This window comes from Schistocerca nitens, chromosome 5 (genome assembly GCF_023898315.1).
Source record: "Schistocerca nitens isolate TAMUIC-IGC-003100 chromosome 5, iqSchNite1.1, whole genome shotgun sequence".
NCBI lineage: Eukaryota > Metazoa > Arthropoda > Insecta > Orthoptera > Acrididae > Schistocerca > Schistocerca nitens.
In genome coordinates, this window is record NC_064618.1 from 208,856,453 (window position 1) to 208,878,995 (window position 22,543).

The 22,543-nt window shown below is 42.8% G+C and overlaps 1 protein-coding gene across 1 annotated transcript in view; it reads right to left on the bottom strand.

The window, feature by feature from the left end:
• Positions 1-22,543, bottom strand: part of LOC126260225 (glutamate receptor 1-like) — a 1,552,181-nt gene that overhangs the window by 225,927 nt on the left and 1,303,711 nt on the right. The window contains exon 12 of the mRNA XM_049957528.1: positions 10,624-10,718. Coding sequence (XP_049813485.1) covers positions 10,624-10,718 — 95 coding nt within the window. The remainder of the gene's footprint in view (positions 1-10,623; positions 10,719-22,543) is intronic.

The following is a 22,543-nucleotide window of genomic DNA, read 5'->3' on the forward strand; positions in this document are numbered from 1 at the left end:
TACGCAGTGTGTCCCAGGACGAATAGCCAATATTCAGGGGTATGACAGAAATGATCATTCTAAGCAAAAAAGTCTGGTAAACATGGGCTCCGAAATATGTACCGTAAGAGTTGTATCTTCGATAGTGTGAAAGAAATCTCATCTACGGTAGGCTCTTCGCTTTTTATATTTTGAACGTGGTATTATGGACCAAATCAAGGACGAAATGGCCAGTAAACATTGACTCTGAAGTGCTACCTTAAGGTCTATGAGCACTTGTTCCTATTCCCTACCGTGAAACACATCTCTCACACTGAACAATATTGACCATTCCTCCTGAAACAGCCTGTCTAAAGTACATTGAGTCAACGGGGTAGCAATTTTTTGGACCTGAAGGTGAAAGACCTCCACATCTGACTGCACAATTCACAGCAGTTCTTGGCATGCACGGTCCAATAACGAGGAGTCTTTCCGCTCAGTGACTGGCAGGATAAGCAAATATCCTTTAAGTGAGGCAAATATTAATGCTGAAATACTCATGAAACTTCCTGGAAGATTACAACTGTGTGCCGGACCGAAACTCCAACTCGGGACTTGAAATACTTATGCTGAAAATGCTACCATCTATCAATGGCTTTGGTTCAGCACTACCTATGAGGTTATACACCATAGGGCAGAGGGAATAAAGTAGGAACAGAGATTTGACCACATTAGAAAAGAGTGGACCAAATAAAAAAGACAGGTATATAGTTTTACTGTATTAGGGTAACATTTCCAATGAATGGGATGAGAAGTTCCGCCTTATGCAAGACACCTTTTTTCTTTTGTTTCACCCATACATGTTTCAACACTTTCGTGCTATCATCAGAACCCACTGATGATAGCACAAAAGTGCTGAAACATGTATGGGTGAAACAAAAGAAAAAAGGTGTCTTGCATAAGGCGGAACTTCTCATCCCATTTTCTTAGCAAGCACGGAGACAACAAGAAGAACTGCACCACAAGATGATTATTTCCAATGAAGTAAATCGTTAGGTTGCAAATTAGCTTCGGGATAGAGAACACTGTAGAATAACGCGTTACACACAACGTGGATAAGAGCCAGGCGTATAGCTTGCCCCGAGTGTATAAAGTAGGGAATATGAAAAAAATTTATGTTGAGCTAACAGGGAGAAACTTCAAAACGAAGTTTAGACAGTATATTAATGTTAGTGAATCGAATCCCTCAACATTCATTGCTCATTTAAGAGAATGGAGACATTTTGTTGATGATATTACCAAAAAACATCAGAATTTTTGACAAGGCAGGAAAACTAGGTTATTGATCATCCCAGAAGATAATGAGATACACACTCATGTGACATAAGAACCTGCCATTATCCTTAAATGACAGAGTTATGGTAGACACAGATCTTACATAACGATATTGCAGTGTCTATGTTATTCCGAAATACGAGGAAATGTTCCTGTGGACATACATGTACGCATGCATGCACGCATTTCATGGATCTAACATTACGTCCATCTTACTTAATATGTTGCTCCTAAGTGATAACATCAGTTTATCACAGTCACGTAATTTACATATTAGCCTTATATACTAACTGTCCGAGCTCGGCATTTAGTACTTACGTGAATTCGTGTTTCGGACATGGGTTTCGGATATATTATCTCTGGAATAACAAGAGAAGTGTAACATAGACTCTTTGGCCTATCAATCAGCTCCCTGTTCAGCAATTTACATTATGTGACAGTATAGTCCAGTGTAACCAGAAAAGGTCACAGTTTAGCGTTCGACAGCTGTAACATGTACACATGACGACCTGTGTACTGTGAGGAAGAACAAATTTTACATCCTGTCGTAATGACATAGCATTGTTACAATTACATATTAAATATCCACGGGGTTATCAGTTTTCTAGATCAACATCAATTTTGAAATCATAGAGTAGTTATAATTGACACATACGTCGTTTGATCTAGAGGTACATAACGTACATCACCAAATTTGAGCCACTCTTCCCCATACTCGATCCCTTCGTATGACGTAAACATATTCATTCTTGTTCATGGTGTTTGATAGTGTGGGTGTTGGAGAAAACAATTCCTTTATTCCCACATATATTTAGCAATAACTGAACACTACACACATGAATGAACTGTGTAGACATGAACAGCACGGAATAACTAACAAAAGCTAAGTCAAAGAATAACTATATCACTGCACGTAAATTAACACTTCACGGAATGTTTATGAAACACTGTACACTTGTAGGGATCGATTGTCAGAAATAGGCCACTACAATAGTATTACCACAGATACAGAAGGTGGTGAGACAACGTCAAGATGTTTAACCTTATGACTATCATCTCCTGCTATAGAGTTATTGTTGCTGTTTGTGAGAGTTTTCTTTCAGGACACCAAACGGAAATACTGCTCAACTCCTGGAACGTTTTCTTCACCCGTGAGGTTCCGTATATAGACCTTACAGGGGATTTTTTGAAATTTGCACTTCTTAATACGTTGTGCTACCGCTTTCATCCCCCCCCCCCCCTCCCCCATGAACCATGGACCTTGCCGTTGGTGGGGAGGCTTGCGTGCCTCAGCGATACAGATAGCCGTACCGTAGGTGCAACCACAACGGAGGGGTATCTGTTGAGAGGCCAGACAAACGTGTGGTTCCTGAATAGGGGCAGCAGCCTTTTCAGTAGTTGCAAGGGCAACAGTCTGGATGATTGACTGATGTGGCCTTGTAACAATAACCAAAACGGCCTTGCTGTGCTGGTACTGCGAACGGCTGAAAGCAAGGGGAAACTACAGCCGTAATTTTTCCCGAGGGCATGCAGCTTTACTGTATGATTCCGGAGGTAAAATAGTCCCCTATTCGGATCTCCGGGCGGGGACTACTCAAGAGGATGTCGTTATCAGGAGAAAGAAAACGCGTTCTACGGATCGGAGCGTGGAATGTCAGATCCCTTAATCGGGCAGGTAGGTTAGAAAATTTAAAAAGGGAAATGGATAGGTTGAAGTTAGATATAGTGGGAATTAGTGAAGTTCGGTGGCAGGAGGAACAAGACTTCTGGTCAGGTGACTACAGGGTTATAAACACAAAATCAAATAGGGGTAATGCAGGAGTAGGTTTAATAATGAATAGGAAAATAGGAATGCGGGTAAGCTACTACAAACAGCATAGTGAACGCATTATTATGGCCAAGATAGATACGAAGCCCACACCTACTACAGTAGTACAAATTTATGTGCCAACTAGCTCTGCAGATGACGAAGAAATTGAAGAAATGTATGATGAAATAAAAGAAATTATTCAGATTGTGAAGGGAGACGAAAATTTAATAGTCATGGGTGACTGGAATTCGAGTGTAGGAAAAGGGAGAGAAGGAAACATAGTAGGGGAATATGGATTGGGGCTAAGAAATGAAAGAGGAAGCCGCCTGGTAGAATTTTGCACAGGGCACAACATAATCATAGCTAACACTTGGTTTAAGAATCATGAAAGAAGGTTGTATGCATGAAAGAGCCCTGGAGATACTAAAAGGTATCAGATAGATTATATAATGGTAAGACAGAGATTTAGGAACCAGGTTTTAAATTGTAAGACATTTCCAGGGGCAGATGTGGACTCTGACCACAATCTATTGGTTATGACCTGTAGATTAAAACTGAAGAAACTGCAAAAAGGTGGGAATTTAATGAGATGGGACCTGGATAAACTGAAAGAACCAGAGGTTGTACAGAGTTTCAGGGAGAGCATAAGGGAACAATTGACAGGAATGGGGGAACGAACTACAGTAGAAGAAGAATGGGTAGCTCTGAGGGATGAAGTTACAAAGGCAGCAGAGGATCAAGTAGGTAAAAAGACGAGGGCTAATAGAAATCCTTGGGTAACAGAAGAAATATTGAATTTAATTGATGAAAGGAGAAAATATAAAAATGCAGTAAATGATGCAGGCAAAAAGGAATACAAACGTCTCAAAAATGAGATCGACAGGAAGTGCAAAATGGCTAAGCAGGGATGGCTAGAGGACAAATGTAAGGATGCAGAGGCCTATCTCACTAGGGGTAAGATAGATACTGCTTACAGGAAAATTAAAGAGACCTTTGGAGATAAGAGAACGACTTGTATGAATATCAAGAGCTCAGATGGCAACCCAGTTCTAAGCAAAGAAGGGAAAGCAGAAAGGTGAAAGGAGTATATAGAGGGTCTATACAAGGGCGATGTACTTGAGGACAATTTTATGGAAATGGAAGAGGATGTAGATGAAGATGAAATGGGAGATATGATACTGCGTGAAGAGTTTGACAGAGAACTGAAAGACCTGAGTCGAAACAAGGCCCCCGGAGTAGACAACATTCCATTGGAACTACTGACGGCCTTGGGAGAGCCAGTCCTGACAAAACTCTACCATCTGGTGAGCAAGATGTATGAAACAGCCGAAATACCCTAAGACTTCAAGAAGAACATAATAATTCCAATCCCAAAGAAAGCAGGTGTTGACAGATGTGAAAATTACCCAACTATCAGTTTAATAAGTCACAGCTGCAAAATACTAACACGAATTCTTTACAGACGAATGGAAAAACTAGTAGAAGCCAACCTCGGGGATGATCAGTTTGGATTCCGTAGAAACACTGGAACACGTGAGGCAATACTGACCTTACGACTTATCTTAGAAGAAAGACTAAGGAAAGGCAAACCTACGTTTCTAGCATTTGTAGACTTAGAGAAAGCTTTTGACAATGTTGACTGGAATACTCTCTTTCAAATTCTAAAGGTGGCAGGGGTAAAATACAGGGAGCGAAAGGCTATTTACAATTTGTACAGAAACCAGATGGCAGTTACAAGAGTCGAGGGACATGAAAGGGAAGCAGTGGTTGGGAAGGGAGTAAGACAGGGTTGTAGCCTCTCCCCGATGTTGTTCAATCTGTATATTGAGCAAGCAGTAAAGGAAACAAAAGAAAACTTCGGATTAGGTATTAAAATTCATGGAGAAGAAATAAAAACTTTGAGGTTCGCCGATGACATTGTAATTCTGTCAGAGACAGCAAAGGACTTGGAAGAGTAGTTGAATGGAATCGACAGTGTCTTGAAAGGAGGATATAAGATGAACATCAACAAAAGCAAAACAAGGATAATGGAATGTAGTCTAATTAAGTCGGGTGATGCTGAGGGAATTAGATTAGGAAATGAGACACTTAAAGTAGTAAAAGAGTTTTGCTATTTGGGGAGCAAAATAACTGATGATAGTCGAAGTAGAGAGGATATAAAATGTAGACTGGCAATGGCAAGGAAAGCGTTTCTGAAGAAGAGAAATTTGTTAACATCGAGTATAGATTTAAGTGTCAGGAAGTCATTTCTGAAAGTATTTGTATGGAGTGTAGCCATGTATGGAAGTGAAACATGGACGGTAAATAGTTTGGACAAGAAGAGAATAGAAGCTTTCGAAATGTGGTGCTACAGAAGAATGCTGAAGATTAGATGGATAGATCACATAACTAATGAGGAAGTATTGAATAGGATCGGGGAGAAGAGAAGTTTGTGGCACAACTTGACCAGAAGAAGGGATCGGTTGGTAGGACATGTTCTGAGGCATCAAGGGATCACCAATTTAGTATTGGAGGGCAGCGTGGAGGGTAAAAATCGTAGAGGGAGACCAAGAGATGAATACACTAAGCAGATTCAGAAGGATGTAGGTTGCAGTAGGTACTGGGAGATGAAAAAGCTTGCACAGGACAGAGTAGCATGGAGAGCTGCATCAAACCAGTCTCAGGACTGAAGACCACAACGACAACACCGCTTTCATGAGTATTTTTAAAGCGTGAATACAGTGTCTGTTTTACATCGCTTCAACCGCGGCAAAAGTTCGTACCACATGTCAGAATCTGCAGCTCTGACTGTTTTTCGTCATAGGTACCGCTACGGAGTATCGGTGTTTACCGTCAGAAATCAAGCGCTGATGTACATACGTACGAACAGAAAAAAATCGCAACACCGAGAAAGAGTTGTGCGACATAAGTGAAAGTTAGTAGGCGTGTTTATACACATGAAAGATGGTATCTATTCAAATTTTGCGCCGGTCACATAAGAGAGGTGCTAGTAGCGCCACTATGATGATTCAGATCAGATTTGTTTTAAAAAACGCTGTACCGGTCGTAAGTGTTAGTTACCTTTGGGACTGCGCTTGGTGAGTTGATGCTAGTCAAGAATAACTTTAAGGTGAAAAAGACGCCATTGTCAACGTATCATTGAGTTTGGACGAGGTCGTATTAAAAGGCGACGAGAAGCTGGATAGTGCAGAAAGACCTGGCGGTAATGTAGTCATTGTGCATGATTGCTGGCAGCAATGGCCACGGGAACGTGCGTTCGCAAGAAAACTGGACTGCTACTGGCCATGTGTCACTACTGAGAGGCTCTGTCGCATCGTAACTACATCCGCAGCACCAGAATGAGAAGCAGTGACCCAACGAACTGCTGCAGATACCTTACTTCAAGTTTAACTCCGAGCCAGACGCCCTGTAGCGTATATACGTATATACCAACGCAATTCATTGTATCCCTGTGCATGTCAACAAATTTATTGATCTCTTACGGTCGTGAGATTGATTGACGACCCCTTACATTAGTATCAAGAGTACATGTAAACAAGAAATGACAAGACATATCTATACAGTCACATATTTGCTACGACTCAGTTACTTTGTAATGAATTGGTTTTAGACCCACTTGAGAACGGGATAATGTGTCATTATGAAAAAAATGATAGTTCCTGGTTATACACCCAATAAAGGTTCTCGCAGGAGAAAACATCATTCTAGTTCAGGTTATATAGTACAGAACGGTAACAGATTGTCCCCGTCACAGATGTCTCCAATTTATTGAGCCAACCATAAATGCGGTATCTGTGTTAAGTGATACCATGCGATAAATAGGTGCGTACGTTATTCGATATTTTAACAGTGTATGATTAGATCAAAGCTTGAATAGAGTTACCAGGTTCATATGGAGGTAGTTTGCAGTAGCTGTGAACCTTCCTCTGGATAGACTAGCGTGGAGAGCTGCAACAGACCAGTCTTCGGGCAGAAGACCACAACGACAACAATGGTTCTCTGTGGTGACGACATAAGTTGATTATGAAAGACTTTACGATCTTTGTTCCTTTCATTAAATAATGTAACATCTTTGTATGATACGTAACACCGTAGTTGCGCGGTCTGACTGTGTTGACTTCGTAAAAATACGCGAGGAGACGGGAGTACGATATGCAAAATCATTTACAATGTCTTTTGAGCGAAGGAATAAACAATGTCCCAACTCCATACTGTTCTCTAATACGTCAATCAGACGTCATCACTCTATAGATGTGGTTTCTCAGTTACTATACACATTTGTAATTTATGTACAGTCTCGATAGTAATGTGAGGTCTGTAAATTAATCCCATGACCATAAGAGGTAATAAACATTGAAAATGTAGAAATCTTTAACATAATGCAGTGCGTCAGCAACCGTATATGTATAGAAAATAAACAATTTTTTCAGCCTTCAGTTGCAAGGTAATTATTACTCGTTTACCTAGGTTTCGATTCCAGTAATGGAATCTTCTTCAGAACAAAAAATTAAATTATTTTGAGAGCCAAACACTGGCCGCTCACATGTGGTCCCTATTTCTGGCCGGCGTAGCTTCGTCTACGTTCGCCTCAATGGTTTTAATTTTGACAGACATAATCTTATGATTATGCGTCTTTATTGTTTTAATTTTGAATCTGTGACATGGCCAGTGTTTGGCTCTCAAAATAATTTAATTTTTTGTTCTGAAGAAGATTCCATTACTGGAATCGAAACCTAGGTAAACGCGTAAAAATTACCTTGCAACTGAAGGCTGAAAAAATTGTTTATTTTCTATTGAAAATGTATATTGAAATGCACTGTTTGTTTTCCTTTGAACAGGTACATCTGATGATAACGCTAGAATTCTGGAAATCAATCATGGGATAATAAAATGAGAAAATTTTAATACCAGTCTTCGGTAATTCCTTTCTTCAAAATAAAATTGGCCCGGAAAATATTTCATCCACCTTTAATAGACAATAGAAACATAATCCGGCCCATCTGTGGACGATGTAAGCTGGTCTGACTATCTTAAGATGCGTGAATTTCACTCTAAGAGAAAAAAACACATCGAGAAGGAATTATTCGAATGGAACGGAAATCGATTGATGTGATGCACATGCACAGACAAACAAATCATTACAATTTCAGAAAAATTATGTGACTTACTCAGGAGAAAGAGCGTCACATATTGAGTAAGTCTATAACTCGTTGGTCCACGCCTAGCCCTTATGCAAGCAGTTATTCGGCTTGGCATTGGTTGATAGAGTTGCTGGATGACCTCCAGACGGATATGGTGCCAAATTCTGTCCAATTGGCGAGTTAGATCGTCAAAATGCAGAGCTGGTTGGAGTGCCCTGCCCATATTGCTCCACGCGTTCTCAGCTGGGGAGAGAGCCAGTAACCTTGATGGACAAGGTAGGGTTTGGCAGGCACCAAGATAAGCAGTGTGCAGGCGGGCATTACCTTGCTGAATTGTAAGCCCAGAATGGCTTGCCATAAAGGGCAACAGAATAGGGAGTAGAATATCGTCAACGTACTGCTGTGATGTAAGAGTCCTGCGGATGACAACCGAAGGGGTCCTGCTATGAAATGGAATAGCATTCCAGACCATCACTCATGTTTGTCGGGAAGTAAGGCGGGAGACTGTCAGATTGGTATCCTACTGCTGTCCAGGGAGTCTCCAGACACGTCTTCGCTGGCCATTGGGACTCATTTCGAAGTGAGGCTATCACTCAAGACAGTGAATGAGATTACAGGTCGGAGACATGCCTAGAGAAACCATGTACAGTAGTGGGATACCAGCGTGTCTGTTGCGCGCCATACAGCCCGACAACCAGGACTATTGCTGTGGAGTTCCATTTCATTTCATAGCGCGATCCCTTTGGTTGTCATCCGCGGCACCCCTAAATAAGAACGGTACGTCAACGATATTCTACACCCCGTTTTGTTGCCCATCATGGCAAGCCATCCTGGGATTAAATTAGCAACGTAATGCTCGCCCGCAAACGCCCGCCAGCACTCCACTTATCGTTGTGCTTGGCAAACTCTAGCATGGCCTGGAAGGTCGCCGTATCTCACCCCATTTGATAATCTTTGGAGCAGCTCAGGAGTTCGATGATCTATCGCGGCAGCTGGAGAGAATTTGGCACCATATCCTTCAGGAGCACATCCAACAACTCTATCGGTCAATGCCAAACCGAGTAACTATTTACATAAGGGCCAGATATCAATGATACGATTCGCTGATGACATTGCTATCCTGAGTGAAAATGAAGAAGAATTAAATGATCTGCTGAACGGAATGAACAGTCTAATGAGTACACAGTATGGTTTGAGAGTAAATCGGAGAAATACGAAGGTAATGAGAAGTAGTAGAAATGAGAACAGCGAGAAACTTAACATCAGGATTGATGGTCACGAAGTCAATGAAGTTAAGGAATTCTGCTACCTAGGCAGTAAAATAACCAATGACGGACGGAGCAAGGAGGACATCAAAAGCAGACTCGCTATGGCAAAAAAGGCATTTCTGGCCAAGAGAAGTCTACTAATATCAAATACCGGCCTTAATTTGAGGAAGAAATTTCTGAGGATGTACGTCTGGAGTACAGCATTGTGTGGTAGTGAAACATGGACTGTGGGAAAACCGGAACAGAAGAGAATCGAAGCATTTGAGATGTGGTGCTATAGACGAATGTTGAAAATTAGGTGGACTGATAAGGTAAGGAATGCGGAGGTTCTATGCAGAATCGGAGAGGAAAGGAATATGTGGAAAACACTGATAAGGAGAAGGGACAGGATGATAGGACATCTGATAAGACATGAGGGAATGACTTCCATGGTACTAGAGGGAGCTATAGAGGGCAAAAACTGTAGAGGAAGGCAGAGATTGGAATACGTCAAGCAAATAATTAAGGACGTAGGCTGCAAGTGCTACTCTGAGATGAAGAGGTTAGCACAGGAAAGGAATTCGTGGCGGGCCGCATCAAACCAGTCAGTAGACTGATGACCAAAAAAAAAGGGCAAAAGGTGAACCAACATGTTATTATTAGCTTGCTCAATTTGCGAAGCTTTTTCTCTTCAAAAAATCTTCTAATTTTTCTGAAAGTGTAATTTTTTTGTATGTACATATACGTTACACTGCAGATTTCCGTCCCATTCGGATAATTCCTTTGTGGTGCTTTTTTATTTTGTTTTAGAGTCTACTTTCCCGGCCAGTTTTATTTTCCCAAACTTGTAAATGGAGAATATTAGGAGGCGGTATTACTCTTCTTTGGGAAAGGTCTGTTATTATATCCGTTTATTGGATGCTACCTGCCAACCATTCTTAGATTCAGTCACGTACTTGAAAAAAACTCTCCTTATGTTTCCAGTCATGTTGTTAACCATCAAATCATAAAACCTTACCAGCGCTTGTTTAGAATTAACGACTGCTAATGTCACCCTCATATGTCCACAGCGACACCGACGAGTAGACACCTGACTGTTTGCCAGAGGGTGACGTCACTGGCAGGGACTCACCTTGCGCACCAGCTCGCCCACCATGCCGTCCCAGCCGCCCTTCACATCGGGGTTCTCCGCGCCGTACTTCCCGTCCTTGACGATGCGCAGCTCGTCTGAAACATAGGCCGAGCAGGTCATCAACCTCGAACACAAGATACCTACGGCAATATTGGAGGAGGGGAGGAGGTTCCCAGAAAGTGATAACAAATTCAGATTTATACACGAAGTGAATACGCGACACGTTTCCAACCACCACGAAGGAAGGTTACATGTTTCGAGAAACTGTTGACTGTTGACGTACGTTAATGGACGGTTATTAGCTGTACGCGGAAAAAAAAAGAGGCTCTCAAGTGATAAAAACAAATTTATGTTTACGAAATGTTTGTCATGTTCTTGCTGTAATATAACTCTGAAAGTAGCCACTTCCAAGCAGATATTCCCGCAGTTGGCAAAGTCTGGATACATTCTTATCCGCAAGAAAGGAAGAGGCAATTCTTTTCAGTCAAAAAGAATGAGAGGCAAGGTCTGTTTAACTCTTTTCTAGCATATTAATAGGCAGGTTTTGGAGCATAAGTGTTGTGTAAAACAATGGATGTGCCCGGTAAATGCAATATTCAAGAAGGAATCGGACCTAGGAATGGATTTTTAATAAAGTAATCATCTCTAGAGGTGCACATGTCGTTCGTGATAACGCTCGTCCCCATTCCTCAAATGTAGGTGAGAAACTGAAATCGTGGAATTTAGAGCATCTACCTTAGAAGAGTTATGTCGTCATTTCGGATGCTTATGTTTTCAGATTCCAGATGGGTATGTGGGAGGGACGATTATTTGAGAATGATGTAGAGGAATATAACAACACATTCTTGGTTGATGAAAAAACAGAAGGCATACTGGGTGTTTTTCTGAACTTCAGGCAACTAAATATCTCGAAAATGATACATCGTGCGAGTAAAAATGTTTTAGGTGAAAAGTTAATATTAATAACGGGGGTAACTGTCTGTGCTACATTTGGTCACCATCTAACACCCCTCCTGTGTGGGAGAGGTCAGCATTGTATTTTCAAATGGGAGCAGCCCTATTTTTACTGCATACTCGTATTCTACCCCAAAAAAAACGTACGGTTTACTCAGACCATTGATTTCGATTCGTGGTAGATGGCACTGTTACTGACATATATCAGGTGTGCCTGTTTTTGCAATTAATAACCGAACCATTTGACTCTACATTTCATTTACGCTGTAAATGCAAGCATCTGTGTTCTCACGGTTGATATCTAGGTTCGAAATTTACTTTAGTCTTGCAAATTTGATTGCGCAGTACAATACGGTTAGCCGTTTCAATGTCCGATTTGAAACTACGCCTAGCGTGATTCTGGAGCAACGATGGGGATTTAATGGATCTCTGTTTCCATCGGAATGCTTGGGAAGTCCCTTGCTTCTTACCATTGCGGTGCTCGCTTCCAGTCATGATTCATCTCACTTTTACCTTAATACAATGTCCGTCCCCGGCAGCTGAGTGGTCAGCGCGATAGAATGTCAATCTTCAGGGCCCCGGTTCGATTCCCGGCTGGGTCGGAGATTTTCTCCGCTAAAGGACTAGGTGCTGTGTTGTCCTCATCATCATCATGTCATCCCCATCGACCCGCAAGTCGCCGAAGTGGCGGCAAATCGAAAGACTTGCACCCGGTGAACGGTCTTCTTGACGGAAGGCCCTAGTCACACGAAATTTTCTGCCTTATTACAATGTTTGTGGTTTGCATTCTGCTGTTAACCACATAGCAGCCAGTGCGGGATTTACGGCGGATGGATGGAAGTACATAACGAAATCAGCCACTCTCAAGGTGGGGTTCGAAGGCGGTCACCGAAATCAAACATTCCAGTGGTTTTGACACCGACCAGACTCAACCCTGGGGCAAACAGAAAGTAGTTTATTTGGTTATTTATTATTTATAGTTTACAAGTAGTTTATTTTGCAGAAATGTCAGTCTTTAGACATATTATTTTGTGTTGTACAATAGCATTTGCAACACTTAAGTAACATCTGAACATCAGTACTAACCATTAGAACGCAAAAGTTCACATTTACACTGTAAATGAAAGGAAGAATCGAATGCGTCGGGTCTTAATTGCAAAAACAGGTACACTTGACATTTGTCGATTACGGCGCCATCTAGCACGAATGGGAAACAATGATTTGAGTAAACAGTACGTCTTTTTAGCGTAGAATCGCAATGTGCAATAGAAATTTAATGTTCCCATTTGAAAATACAAAGCTGACTCCGCCCACGGAGGAGGGGTGTTTACGAGGTGGCCAGTTATAGCACAAACAGCTCCCCTGTACTAATATTAACTTTTCACCTAGAACATTTTTTACATACAATGCGTTGTCTTCGAGACATTTAGTTGTCTCAAGCGAAAACAAATACACCGTATATTTAAATACATCAAAAATGAGTGTAACTGTATTGATAAAAGGCATGACATCAGTGTTTGTTATTTAAATATAATATTCACATTAACAAAAGTTGTTCTTGCTTGTTGAGAAACACCTCTAAATGCTATTAAGGCAGAAAAAAACGTCGGACAATTTTTATTTAAAGGGAAAATATTTGTACCGGTACGAACAGTAAGAATATAACTCCAGTTGCTAAGTATTGTGACGTTTGCAAAATTATTTATGATCTGTATCTATCTGGGACACTATTCGTCATATTCGCCAAACGATTTGCAGACAATATGTGTCATTCGTCCATCAACAGACTTTGCAGTTTCCCAATGGATTGGCGTGGTTGCACCTTTTAAAAATGACGTCTCCAAGAAAATCCTACATGTATTCTAATAGAAGTAATATAACGAAGTAAATAACTCCATTCCTACGATATCCTCGCATTCCAGACACTCAGCAATGCGGGCATTATATGGGGTAGGCCAAACTCTCGTCAGAGTCAACCGTGATGAAGTCGAAATACATCACGTCTTCCCTCATCCTTCTCCAACAATAGGCTGTGCCGATTATCCATTGATCATGATACTCACCCGATTATAATCCATTTTTTTGTGGAAATTATCATGTTATAGTAAGTATGGGTTACAGTAAGGTCTGCCAATAAAAAATCATACTCAGCCCTACTGGTGTCAATTATGCTATTTACTGCATACCTAAAATCTTCTGCTGCAGGGAAATGTCAGGTATGGTTCATATACCGAAAATACTGTTCTGGTCTTACGTTAAATCAGTAAGTGGTTCGAAACAGCATATCCAGACACTCCGGGATGATGATGGCATTGAAACAGAGGACACGTGTAAAGCTGAAATACTAAACACGTTTTTCCAAAACTGTTTCACAGAGGAAGACCGCACTGCAGTTCCTTTTCTAAATCCCCGCACGAACGGAAAAATGTCTGACATCGAAATAAGAGTCCAAGGAATAGAAAAGAAACTGAAATCACTCAACAGAGTGTAAATGGTCCGCCTTTTTCGTAGACATGTTATGCAATCATTGTTAACATACACAATAACTTTTCTATAATCATAAATACTCGTTAAACTGGTTGAATTTGGAAGGGATCGCATACTTCATTAAAGTAAAGCCTTTAATATGTTCCGTTACAAGAGGAAAGTCCACTGGACCTGACGGGATATCAATTCGATTCTACACAGAGTACGCGAAAGAACTTTCCCCCCTTCTAACAGCCGTATACCGCAAGTCTCTAGAGGAACGGAAGGTTCCAATTGATTGGAAAAGAGCACACGTAGTCCCAGTATTCAAGAAGGGTCGTCGAGTAGATGCGCAAAACTATAGACCTATATCTCTGACATCGATCTGTTGTAGAATTTTAGAACATGTTTTTTGCTCGAGTATCATGTCGTTTTTGGAAACCTAGAATCTACTCGGTAGGAATCAACATGGATTCCGGAAACAGCGATCGTGTGAGACCCAACTCGCTTTATTTGTTTATGAGACTCAGAAAATATTAGATACAGGCTCCCAGGTAGATGCTATTTTCCTTGACTTCCGGAAGGCGTTCGATACAGTTCCGCACTGTCGCCTGATAAACAAAGTAAGAGCCTACGGAATATCAGACCAGCTGTGCGGCTGGATTGAAGAATTTTTAGCAAACAGAACACAGCATGTTGTTATCAATGGAGAGACGTCTACAGACGTTAAAGTAACCTCTGGCGTGCCACAGGGGAGTGTTATGGGACCATTACTTTTCACAATGTATATAAATGACCTAGTAGATAGTGTCGGAAGTTCCATGCGGCTTTTCGCGGATGATGCTGTAGAATACAGAGAAGTTGCAGCATTAGAAAATTGTAGCGAAATGAAGGAAGATCTGCAGCGGATAGGCACTTGGTGCAGGGAGTGGCAACTGACCCTTAACATAGACATATGTAATGTATTGCGAATACATAGGAAGAAGGCTACTTTATTGTATGATTACATGATAGCGGAACAAACACTGGTAGCAGTTAGTTCTGTAAAATATCTGGGAATATGCGTGCAGAACGATTTGAAGTGGAATGATCATATAAAATTAATTGTTGGTAAGGCGGGTACCAGGTTGAGATTCATTGCGAGAGTGCTTAGAAAATGTAGTCCATCAACAAAGGAGGTGGCTTACAAAACACTCGTTCGACCTATACTTGAGTATTGCTCATCAGTGTGGGATCCGTACCAGATCGGGTTGACGGAGGAGATAGAGAAGATCCAAAGAAGAGCGGCGTTTTTCTTCACAGGGTTATTTGGGAAGCGTGATAGCGTTACGGAGATGTATAGCAAACTCAAGTGGCAGACTCTGCAAGAGAGGCGCTCTGCATCGCGTTGTAGCTTGCTGTCCAGGTTTCGAGACGCTGCGTTTCTGCATGAGGTATCGAATATATTGCTTCCCCCTACTTATACCTCCCGAGGAGATCACGAATGTAAAATTAGAGAGATTCGATCGCGCACGGAGGCTTTCCGGCAGTCGTTCTTCCCGCGAACCATACACGACTGGAACAGGAAAGGGAGGTAATGACAGTGGCACTTAAAGTGCCCTCCGCCACACACCGTTGGGTGGCTTGCGGAGTATAAATGTAGATGTAGATGTAGATGACGTAGGATGCAATGGTCGTGGAATCTAGCGAAATAACGGGTGCCTGAAACATTAGCATGATCTGAAGCCATTTGTGTGAGCTCGTTCTTTTTTGCCAATAGAATTACACTCATGTTCAGAAAAAACAGAACACTTTGAACGTCTAGAGATGGAACTTTCATATTCACAGGACACTTACGTTAGTATGTGCAGCAGAAATGATTAGCATTTCAGTCACCTTGGTTCAGCATGTGTCTTGCTGCCTAGTAGGCACCGGGTCCGCCATGGGCCCTGATAACTTGTTCCGTACGTGATGGCATCAACGCGTATAAGGCGCGAATGGCACGCTATGGTATAGCCATCAACGTAGCATTCACCTGGTTCCAAAGCTGATCTTTTGTGGTCGGCACTGAGTCACAGCGTCGCCCCCGTCGTTTCATCATGTCCCACACATTTTCAATTGGCGACCAGTATGGTGATTTGGCGGGCCAGGGTAAAAGGCTGACATCCTGTGGCACCAAGAAGGTATGTGTTCGTGCAGCAACATGTGGTCGTACATTGTCTAGCTGAAAAATGGCGTCTGGGGCGTTATTTAGAAAAGGGAAGGCTACGGATAGCAGGATTCCATTCACTGGTCACAGTGCCCTGGCCACGCACCAGATGTGATTTGTGGTTGTACCCAATAGCACCGCGCCACACCATAAAGCATTGAGTTGGCGTTTTATGTCTTGTGCAAGTGCAGTCACTGTGTTGCCACTGCCGACCGGGGTGGCCGAGCGGTTATAGGCGCTACAGTCTGCAATCGCGCGACCGCTACGGTCGCAGGTTCGAATCGTGCCTCGGGTATAGATGTGTGTGATGTCCTTAGGTTAGTTAGGTTTAAGTAGTTCTAAGTTCTAGGGGACTGATGACCTCAGAAGTTAAGTCCCATAGTGCTCTGAGCCATTTGAACCATTTTGTGATGCCACTCGCCCTGTCTACGGCGAGCCAAAATACAGCCATCCTTTTCAAACCTACAGAAGCTGGATTCGTCCGAAGACACTACCTGATGCCATTCCTGTCCCCAGTGATGTCGTTCTGTACATCACTGCCGTCTAGCATGTTTCTGCACATTCGTCATAGATAGGCATATAACCCATGCCGCAATAAACTGCAATGGGCTCTGACCCCTCATAGTGCACGATATGTTACACTATTCCATTGTTATGCCAGAGCCGAGGAGGACGCAGATCTGTCCTACAATGCCATTCGGATGAGGTGTGGATCTTCTCGTGGGATGAGCTGGCTGGTGTGACCTGACCCATCTCGTCTTGTTCTAGGCCTTTCATGAACCATTCGGCAGACACTCGTTACACTGTCGAAAGACATCGTCTCACACGAGCAACAATTTCTGATGAAAGCAACACACTTTCTCACGAGGCAACAATGCGCCGTCTTTCAAACTCGTCCCATGTTCGATTCCCGGCGTGGTCAGGGATTTTCCCCTGCCTCGAGATGTTTGGGTGTTTGTGTTGTCCTCATCATTTCATTTCATCATCATTCACGAAAGAGGCGAATTGGGCTGAGCAATCGTTGGGAACTTGTATGGGCGCTGATAACCGCGCAGTTGAGCACCCCACATACCAAATATTATCATCATATTACAAACTCACTGATTTGACAGTACAGTTTGCTCGTACGTCAGCGAGGCATCCTGCACGTCTGCTGAGGCCACACTGATCCATTACCTTCAGTTTCTATCGAAAACGAGAGCCGCAGGCACGTTTTACCTGTGGTTGGTGTAGCGACGCGATATCAATTTGACCTGGAACCCGCAGGCCGACACGGTTCAAGTGCTAATTTCTGCAGAACATATTAATGAAAACGTCCTACGAATATGAACATCCTATCTCTAGTCGTTCAACGAGTTCTATTTTTTTCTGAACATGGGTGTATAAACACACTGCCTCTTTCCACGCTATGTTTTACACAATATCTAAATGGCACGAACAACTGCTTCTGTGGCTACAATAGCTTTCTACAGCCGTGACATCACTCTTCTATCTGTTCAGTTTCATACCTATTTGAGGCGTAACTGTAAACCAACTCTAGCCTATCATACGCCGGTTCGGTACCATCATGCGCCCGAAGATACCTTTTAGCCGTCAATGGAAGTACATCCAGTAAGAAACAACTTCGTACTTCAGACGAGTGCTGCCGTGTTTAAGTTTCCCTATATCGCTCACTACTGAATGCAGTTTTCTCAGATAAGTTAGCTTCCTTAACCCTGTTTTTCTATTCACAGTAGCAAATACTGACGTGACGATACCCACTCATTCGAAAATGCAAGTCTCACTGTCGCTTTTGTACTGACGCTGTTTCTACACAATACTTCAATTATAGCTCGCGCTAAGGTGTTGACAGATGTAATCATTTAAGAGTAAGAGACGACGAAGAGTAAGTAGATGTTTGACTCAAGCTTTTATCCCGAAAATATGATCTACATTTTTGTTTTTCCGGGCATCACGGAAAAGTTGATAGACTGCCACAGGCAGACAAATTTACAGTTGCATTCATCACTTGTCTCGGGAATTATGCTTTTGTTATACAAGTTAACAACTCTTATGATCTCTTGAATAGGAGACACTGTGTGACATTCTCTTCCGAACGAAACTCAGTGGTGCCCTCTTAGCTTCCACCTAGATCGGTGGGTGCTGATTGTAATGTGTTCATGTCTAAGCTAAAGACGGACGACCTAGATCGAGTATTGAGATCAAGTAGCATTCTTTTCGCCATGGTATCAAGACTAATCTCTACCACTTTCTCCATCACAGTAGCTAATATATTTGCTTTCGAGCGCAAAAAACACAGTGTCTAATTCAGTTGCGAACACTTATTAACTACTCATACAACACTTTAGTTTACGGCTTCCATCCGAGTTTTTGTGCCGTACACCACAACGTTAGGCAGTATCACCTTTACTGGAAAAGTTACTCAACGCCCACTTGTACGCTAACGTATTTGTCTAACATAAGAGACTGACTTCAAAGGCAGAAGAAAAGAAAGGACGAAGTTATTCTACAAGTACATATAGAGAGTACAAGCGACAGTTAATGCCATGGAGAGTAATTACTGCCAGATACATAATGCGTGAAAGCTTTAGGTTATACACTTATAATGAAATTCTCGCCCTGACCACAAAATATTTATTTTATTTCTTCTTTACGAGTGTGGTATTTCACCACTGTCAGAAGAACAGAACACCGTTGATACAAAGTAGCGGGTCCAACTTAATCTTACTAAGCATAAGTGCAAGCTGACTTATGCTTATGAAGAATAAGTTGTGAAGTTGTACGCGACATTTCGTGCCAGCAGTGTTCTGTTTCTTTGACAACGGCAAAATGCTAAAATCCATAAGGAAGAAACAAAATAATTATTTTGTGGTCAAGGCGAGAATTTCATTCTAATTATTACTTCTTTTCAAAATTTGCCCACGTAGAATTCTTGAAATCACTGTCACCTATGGTCAACCGACTCATAAGACGGTAACGGCCTTATTTGACATATGTTGTTTGTATTGTACATCTTGTATTACTAATCGATTCGAGTTCTTTAAAATATTAATGAAGTGTGTATGTTCTCTTTTTTTACATCTGTATTTTTCTTCTTCTCTCTGTTAACGTTATTTATCTGGAAGGTAATGACTTCGTGTGTACAGATGTAATGTAATATGTTATGTAAAATAAATATTATTATTTATTGTGTAATTTTATTTCTGTATACGTATGTAATTTCATTGTAATTTTAGGAGCTTCGGCCCGTTAGGAAAGTTAACATCTGTGAGAGATGTTACGAAGAGACAGTTGAGGAGCGATGGTGCCTTATGTGGAGCGGCTTGGTGGAGCGGCAACTGTGGGTGGAGTTGAATACCACGAACAAAATGGATGGTTGTCATTAGCGGAAATAAACTGCGTATTGTCTGGGAGGGTATGAAGTAACACAGTTTACATGAGGGCCGTCTTTCTGAAGAGATTAATTTTGTTGATGTGCAAACAAATGGGCGGTCTGCGCAACAGGGTCGACATTCGACCAGCCGTACACTGCTGCTTCTGAAAATTAATGTTCTTGAAGTTAAATTAGCCCGACTAGCTCCGTTCCGTTACGTCTGCAGAAACAGGGAACGTTTATTATGATGAAATTTGATTTACTAGCGATCAACGAGATAACGGAGCGTTAGCACCAGAGATACTGCAGCAGTCGTCTCAGGTAAGAAGCTGTAGCACACACTTCTCTACAATCACATTGTCGACTGTCAATTGACATTTCGTCGCTGCGGGATCTCAGTACGAACTCTCTTCGATAAATATTATTAAATTGCGTTACGCAGTTTCCACTCAGTTTTAGACTTACGTTTCAACAGTTCTCCTCTAATAACACCTCAAATTGAAATTACATTCTGTACTGTAAAATGCTATTTTAAATACCAACACTTTACTTGGTTGTCCCATAACAATGCGCGTTGACAGGTCGGTTTATGACAAAGACAATAGTTTCCTAATAGTTATTTTGTTAATTAGTGGTTGTTTCAAAGCCATAGTTTAGCTAAAAATATTTTGAAGACACTGGCGATATAGATTATATCATTTTGCTCTCTTAATAATGTAAATAAAGGTTATAGCAGATAGTACTCTTGAACCAATAGTGCCATTTATAGTCCGTTATCAACGACTTGAATTTCAAACCGTTTAAGGCACATTATTTAAAGCTAGGCCATTACTCATTCCTTGGTGCTGACATTAACGTTATTCGGTCAGTATCATGTCCTTGTTTGTTGATCGCACTGCTTAATAAGTCATGTTTCCCAACGAGGTATTTTGAATACTAAGAGATCATACATGCTAACAGTAATAAGCCAACACGCATCATACACTCCTGGAAATTGAAATAAGAACACCGTGAATTCATTGTCCCAGGAAGGGGAAACTTTATTGACACATTCCTGGGGTCAGATACATCACATGATCACACTGACAGAACCACAGGCATATAGACACAGGCAACAGAGCATGCACAATGTTGGCACTAGTACAGTGTATATCCACCTTTCGCAGCAATGCAGGCTGCTATTCTCCCATGGAGACGATCGTAGAGATGCTGGATGTAGTCCTGTGGAACGGCTTGCCATGCCATTTCCACCTGGCGCCTCAGTTAGACCAGCGTTCGTGCTAGACGTGCAGACCGCGTGAGACGACGCTTCATCCAGTCCCAAACATGCTCAATGGGGGACAGATCCGGAGATCTTGCTGGCCAGGGTAGTTGACTTACACCTTCTAGAGCACGTTGGGTGGCACGGGATACATGCGGACGTGCATTGTCCTGTTGGAACAGCAAGTTCCCTTGCCGGTCTAGGAATGGTAGAACGATGGATTCGATGACGGTTTGGATGTACCGTGCACTATTCAGTGTCCCCTCGACGATCACCAGTGGTGTACGGCCAGTGTAGGAGATCGCTCCCCACACCATGATGCCGGGTGTTGGCCCTGTGTGCCTCGGTCGTATGCAGTCCTGATTGTGGCGCTCACCTGCACGGCGCCAAACACGCATACGACCATCATTGGCACCAAGGCAGAAGCGACTCTCATCGCTGAAGACGACACGTCTCCATTCGTCCCTCCATTCACGCCTGTCGCGACACCACTGGAGGCGGGCTGCACGATGTTGGGGCGTGAGCGGAAGACGGCCTAACAGTGTGCGGGACCGTAGCCCAGCTTCATGGAGACGGTTGCGAATGGTCCCCGCCGATACCCCAGGAGCAACAGTGTCCGTAATTTGCTGGGAAGTGGCGGTGCGGTCCCCTACGGCACTGCGTAGGATCCTACGGTCTTGGCGTGCATCCGTGCGTCGCTGCGGTCCGGTCCCAGGTCGACGGGCACGTGCACCTTCCGCCGACCACTGGAGACAACATCGATGTACTGTGGAGACCTCACGCCCCACGTGTTGAGCAATTCGGCGGTACGTCCACCCGGCCTCCCGCATGCCCACTATACGCCCTCGCTCAAAGTCCGTCAACTGCACATACGGTTCACGTCCACGCTGTCGCGGCATGCTACCAGTGTTAAAGACTGCGATGGAGCTCCGTATGCCACGGCAAACTGGCTGACATTGACGGCGGCGGTGCACAAATGCTGCGCAGCTAGCGCCATTCGACGGCCAACACCGCGGTTCCTGGTGTGTCCGCTGTGCCGTGCGTGTGATCATTGCTTGTACAGCCCTCTCGCAGTGTCCGGAGCAAGTATGGTGGGTCTGACACACCGGTGTCAATGTGTTCTTTTTTTCATTTCCAGGGGTGTATTTACTACTTTTGTGAAAGACATTTCCATATAACAAAACTGCGCTATCTACCCACATATTCACCTTCATTAGAAGACAGTAATCAAAGTTATTTGTTATGACAGCAGCAGTTAGACAAATAATATTTGTGCCTATTTTATCTGCTTAAGTGTTCACTTGTATGTATATATATGTATATACACTCCTGGAAATGGAAAAAAGAACACATTGAGACCGGTGTGTCAGACCCACCATACTTGCTCCGGACACTGCGAGAGGGCTGTACAAGCAATGATCACACGCACGGCACAGCGGACACACCAGGAACCGCGGTGTTGGCCGTCGAATGGCGCTAGCTGCGCAGCATTTGTGCACCGCCGCCGTCAGTGTCAGCCAGTTTGCCGTGGCATACGGAGCTCCATCGCAGTCTTTAACACTGGTATCATGCCGCGACAGCGTGGACGTGAACCGTATGTGCAGTTGACGGACTTTGAGCGAGGGCGTATAGTGGGCATGCGGGAGGCCGGGTGGACGTACCGCCGAATTGCTCAACA